Here is a 5,924-nt window from a genome sequence, read left to right as displayed (position 1 = left end):
TGTATAATAGGACCTTCTGCTCGCTGATGAGGGACAGGCACCGGGTGTGCAATGCTAGTGTTTTTAAGTAATGGTGCTCTTAGAGGAACCTCAGATGATTTAGCAATCCGAGGGCGCTTATTTCCACTCTGGTGTTGTTCTTGAGGGTGCGGGTGCTTATCACTGCCCTGGTACTGCGCTTGACAGCGTTTATTTCCACCCTGGTATTGTGGTTCAGTCTTGGGGATTGAGCCAGAAGGTGATGCACTGCTTGAGGAGGGGGAGACAACAGTACTTCGGGTAGTGGAGGTAGTAATGGATGAAGTAGTGGCGGGAGAGGCAACTGCTATTGGGGTAACAGCGGCTGCAGCAGTTGTGGAGGGAGAAGTGACAATGATACGGACGACTGGATTAGCAATAGCGGACGTAGTTGGGGCAGGAGAGGTGACTGTGACTGGGGAAGCAATGTAGGCAACAGTTGGAGCGAGGGAGGTGACTGTGATGGGAGCAGTACAGGCTGCCATCGTGGAATTGAGAGCAGGTATAGTGGCAGAGACATATTTGGACGCAAGGACAGAGGCACAAGCAGCAGCTTTTGGGGCCAAACGTTTGTTCTCACTCAGATGAGGCTCAGTAGAATTGCTTCCCAGGTTTGGTAACTTTGTTTTCCTAATTGAAAGTTGTCTTTCGACGTCTTTTATTTGTTGCTTGAGGGTATGTGGTGAGAATACAGTTTCAAGCTTGTAATCTTCAACGCATTTCAGTACAACCATTAGGTCAGCTACTCTTCTCTTTACAGACTCAACCTGTTAGCAAGTTTCAAGCGTCAGCATATAATAACAGTTGGATCGTACACAAGAGAAGAGATTGACAAATTGAAGGAGAAAGCCAGCAAAACATACCAGTCCTTCAATTGATTTGTTCCTCCTCTTAATTTTTCTGGCTGCAATCTTGGAACCACTTAAGTAATCCCTCAAGATAGGTCCAGGTGGGAACTGATTAACCATCTCAAATGCATAAATGAATCTGATAGCTTCCATTGGCTGTCTCTTTAAGATAAGATTTTGAATAAAACCTGTTATATGCATGTAAAAGAATAGTTACAAGTTCAATCACGCTCCAGTAGATATTTCAAATGAAAAAAATAATTGATTGAGAATCGAATCAATTAATTTTCACCAGGCATTAAAGAAGTCAAGGGCTAAATTGAGAGGAAAAACTGGTGTGCTTCAAGCCATGGATTTAAGTGGATTTCCCAAGGCTAATTTCGCTATACGATGCTTAAAAATTGACAGGTGATGCTAGCACTAGCAGAAGATTATCCTTGACCTTTACCACTCTTGACAACACCGTAACAAATGACTATAAGCTGAACACTCAAAAAGGCCTTTAATTGCAGTTACATGCATTTCTGCTCCAAACAAAGGGTATACAGTGCATCCTCCATGCAATACAGGATTCATTGACTTACCACCAGAGAAAGCTTCAAAAACGACCAACTTTTTAAAGAATTTCCATGACTTTCCACTATCTTGTATTTCATAACAGAATCTTGAGATGTGAAATAAACTATAATTTAATCACATACAAGTTTCTGCCAATACCAAATATAGAATAGTTGCAATTCATGATGCTCAAGCAAAAGATTGCAACTTCTTTTCACAACAACCTCTTTGAACTCCACATCACCCTCCCTCAAATGGGGCGGGTAAAACCCTTCCATTGCATCCAAAACCAGCTTTGCAGGATCCGAGGAAAGTCCCAAAGCAGTAGATACCTCATTCTTCATCTTCTCATCATGTTTACAACGCTTATTTAATAAAATTTGCAATGCATTTCCATCCATTTTCACTGAAAAATGTAGGTTAGCATCTATGGAATATTCTACGGTCTCCGACTTCACATGGGCAATACAAGCATCAGCAACTTGTTTCTCCTTCAACTCAAACTCCTTAATTCGCTCCAAGCACTTCTTATTTTCCATTTCAACTTCCCGTAACCTGTGTTCTAGTTCCTTCTCCTTCAACTGAACGTCTTCAATTTGCTTCCCTTTCAAATCAAACCTCCTACACCGTTCCTCCAATTCCTTCTCCTTCAACTCAACCCCCTTAATTATCTCCTCAACATCCCTACTTTTCAACTCAAGTTCTCTAAATCCTTCCTCTAATTTCCTCCTATGCAATTCAACTTCCTCGCTCCTTTTGCCAACATTCTTCTCCATCAATGCAATCTCTTTAACCCTCTCCTCAACCTCCCTGCCTTTCAATCCAAGATCTTTAAGCCTCTGCTCAACCTTCCTATCTTTCAATCCAACCTCTTTAAGCCTCTCCTCAACTTTCCTATCTTTGAATCCAATCTCTTTAAGCCTCTCCTCAACGTTCCTATCTTTCAATTCAATCTCTTTAAGCCTCTCCTCAACCTTCCTATCTTTGAATCCAATCTCTTTAAGCCTCTCCTCAACCTTCCTATCTTTGAATCCAATCTCTTTAAGCCTCTTCTCAACCTCCCTACCTTTCAACTCCACCCCTTTTCTCCGTTCCCTAAACTCGTCATCTTTCACCCTAACTTCCTTAAACAGCTCTCTAACCATCCTCTCCTTCTCTTCAACCTCTCTAAATCTCTTCCCCACCCTCTCTTCTCTCAATGCAACTTCTCTAAACTCTTCCACCACTTTCTTCTCCTTCAACTCAATTTCATCATACCTTTCTCTGACTTGCTGCCCAAAATTTATCTCTTTTAACTCAAGCTCTCTTCTCCACTCCTTAGAGTTCTCTTCTTTCAACTTAACCAAAATTTCCATTTCAAGTTCCTTAAACCCCTCCAGGAGGTGCTTCTCCTTCAACTCAAGCACTTTAGCTTGTTCGAAAAACCTCTTGTTTGCCAATTCAACTTCTTTCAACTGCTCTTCAAGATGTTTCTCCTTCAGTTCAATCTCCTTGGACTGTTCCTCAAGTTTCTTCTTTTCCGACTCAACTACCGTACACCGCTCTTCAAGTTGCTTTTCCTTCAATTCAACCTCTTCAACAAACTTTTTATTCCCCAATTCAGCTATCAGGCGCCTTTCTTCAACTTGCTTCTCCTTCGACTCAAGCTCTTCAAAAAACTTCTTAATTTTCTTGTTTTCCAATTCAACTTCTTTCTGCTGCTCCAGAAGTTGCTTCTCCTTCAATTCAAGCTTTTCAACTAACTTCTTTCTCTCCGATTCAACTTCCTTGCACCTTTCATCAAATTGTTTCTCTTTCAATTCAAACCCCTCTATAAACTTCTTGTTTTTCATGTCCCCCGATTCAACTTCCTTTTGCTTCAATTTAAGCTCTTCAAAAAACTCCACATTTCTCTTCCTCACCAATTCAATCTCCAAAGCCCTATCCTCAAGCTGTCTCTCCTTCAATTCACACTCCTTAAGTTGTTCCCCAACCTTCAACTTCACCCATGGAACTTCATTGAGTTGCTTCTCCTTCAACTCAAACTCTTCGACAAACTTCTTCCTTTCCACTTCAATTTCCTTTTGCCTTTCCTCAATTTTCTTCTCCTTCAACTCAAACCCTACGACAAGCTTCTTCCTTTCCACTTCAATTTCCTTTCGCCTTTCCTCAATTTCCTTCTCCTTCAACTCAACCTCTTCAACAAACTTCTTTCTCACCAACTCCTCCCTCTCTTCGACTTCCTTCCGCCTCTCCTCCAACAGCTTCCTCTCCGATTCAACCTCTCTACGCCGTTCCTCAAAATCCTTCTCCTTCAACTCAATCTCTTTATAATGCTCCTCAACCTCCGCATCTCTCAACTTTATAAACTCTTCGCACCGTTCCTCAAACTCCTTCTCCTTCGATTCAAATTCCTTCTCTCTCTCCTCCAGTTGCCGTTCCTTCGTGCGAAGCGCTTTGGCGGAGTCTTCGATGGAATTGAAAGTGGAATCGAAGTGACTTTCGATATCTTTCCATTGAAGAGTGAGGGAGAGAATGGAAGAGGCTTGCTCGTGAATTTCATTGAGACTTCGGTTGAAGCTTTCTTGCCTTAACTTAGTGAGTTTCAACTCGCTGCAAATCTTCTCCTCCATTGAAGTAGGAGACGACACCCTAGCACCACTCACTGGAGTGGAGGGGAGAAAATCAAAGAAGCGGGTCAGGGTAAAACGACAGGTCGTCGTCAATTGGTTGATTAATTTTTTAGCAAATCATAATCACTATTAATGTGCTGGGAAAACCTTAATGATACCCCGTGTACGGACCCTCTCTTACGATTTTTGAAATTTTTTAAAATTTATTTTTTAGTTTAAAATTATTATTTTTAATATGTTTTTGAATTATTTTAATACGTAAATAACATAAATAAATTTTATAAAAAAAAATCTGATATATTACTAAATAAAAAATATTTTAAAAAATAATGTTTACCACAATTTCAAACAAATTCTATTAAAATAGGTTTATAAGTTAATTAGATTTAAATATTTAGTTTTTTTAAAAAAAAAATTATATAAAAAAACTTGATTTTATTCTAGTTTTGACTTAGTAAAAAATTAAATTGTAAAATTGACCAAGTTGATTTTTTTTGAAACTTAGCTAAAAAACAATCTTAAATGATTGTATTTTTCATGCAACTTATATGCTATATATATTTTTTAAAAATTTAAATTATTAGTTATAATTTTAAAATATAATTTATATTATTATCTAAAATATATATTAAAATAAAAGTTATTTAAATTTAAAATTTATATAAAAAGTAATAAGATTTAAATTTATAATCTCATGGTCAACAAGAAACCTAATATATTATATTAAAAAATTATTTTAATTAAAAAATTTATATAATAAAATGAAATTTTAAAATATAATTTATATTATTATCTGAAATATCTATTAAAATAAAAATTATTTAAATTTAAAATTTATATAAAAAGTAATAAGATTTAAATTTATAATCTCATGGTCAACAAGAAACCTAATATATTATATTAAAAAATTATTTTAATTAAAAAATTTATATAATAAAATGAAATTTTAAAATATAATTTATATTATTATATAATATATGTGTAATTATTATTATGCGGTATATAAACTTTAAATATATTTTTAAATAAAAATTAAGTTGTCATATATAATCAAACAATTCATGTACAACATATATATCTTATTATTTAGCACTCTTAGCTTATCGTTTATGTTTTACATAAACTTGTTTTAAATTTCTTTATTTCTCATGTTATACGTTTTTTTTCATATCATCTACAATACCAATATATAAATCGGTAGCAGTCAGACATCTATATAGTATGATCTTTAAAATCTTAAAAGTGTTTGTTCATTAAATCATATATCGACATAAAATCCATGGTTTATTAAGCTATTCGAAACTGAAGGTTGAAAGACATAAATCCATGCCGCAGCATTAACATAGGATTCATGTTTTATTAAACTTTGAGGTAACCATTTTTTACCCCTTTTTCTAAGAGATTTACCTGCGTAGCTGAAGATGAAGGTGTATTGGACGATGCTCTCTCTCTTCCTCTTTTCGTTTGTTTTCCCTCTGGTTGCTCTTTTCTTCGGCTCTGTTTTCTCTGTTCGTGTTCTCTGGTCCCTCTCCCTCTTCGTTTCAGTCCTTGTTTCTGTTTGTTTGCTTCTCTCTCTACTGGTTTTTTCGGTCTTCCTCTCTCCCTGTATTTGCTCCTCCTTGGTTTCCTTCTGTTTTGTGCCTCTGTCTTTCTCCTTCGCGTCTCTGTTCCCAGTTTTCCTCTGCTCGTCCCTGTTCTCTCTTTCACTCCCTCTGTCCCTACATTTTTGTTCTTCTCTGTTTTCCCCCTTCTTCCCTCTGTTTTTTGGTGTTTTTTTCTCCCCCATTCTCTTCTCTTCTCTGGGTTTTATAGCCAGAGAATGCCAAGCGTTCGTGCATCCTGGGGGCGAGGGATAGCAGCTCGGAGACCTGGTCCATGAAACGGTTTT

At 36.9% G+C, this 5,924-nt stretch overlaps 1 protein-coding gene across 1 annotated transcript in view; it reads right to left on the bottom strand.

The window, feature by feature from the left end:
- Positions 1 to 8: 8 nt before the first annotated feature.
- The window catches only part of LOC105131340 (flagellar attachment zone protein 1-like), a gene marked incomplete at its 3' end in the record, with an annotated part of 18,008 nt that continues 12,092 nt past the window's right edge, over positions 9 to 5,924 (bottom strand). The window contains exons 2-3 of the mRNA XM_011034263.1: positions 882 to 1,054; positions 9 to 785 (exon numbers count right to left, since the gene is read on the bottom strand). Of these exons, the coding sequence (XP_011032565.1) occupies positions 9 to 785; positions 882 to 1,054 (950 nt within the window). The remainder of the gene's footprint in view (positions 786 to 881; positions 1,055 to 5,924) is intronic.

Source organism: Populus euphratica, unplaced genomic scaffold, assembly GCF_000495115.2.
Source record: "Populus euphratica unplaced genomic scaffold, PopEup_1.0 scaffold103.1, whole genome shotgun sequence".
NCBI lineage: Eukaryota > Viridiplantae > Streptophyta > Magnoliopsida > Malpighiales > Salicaceae > Populus > Populus euphratica.
The sequence above is the reverse complement of the archived record's forward strand: the minus strand, read 5'-3'. Positions and strand labels throughout refer to the sequence as shown.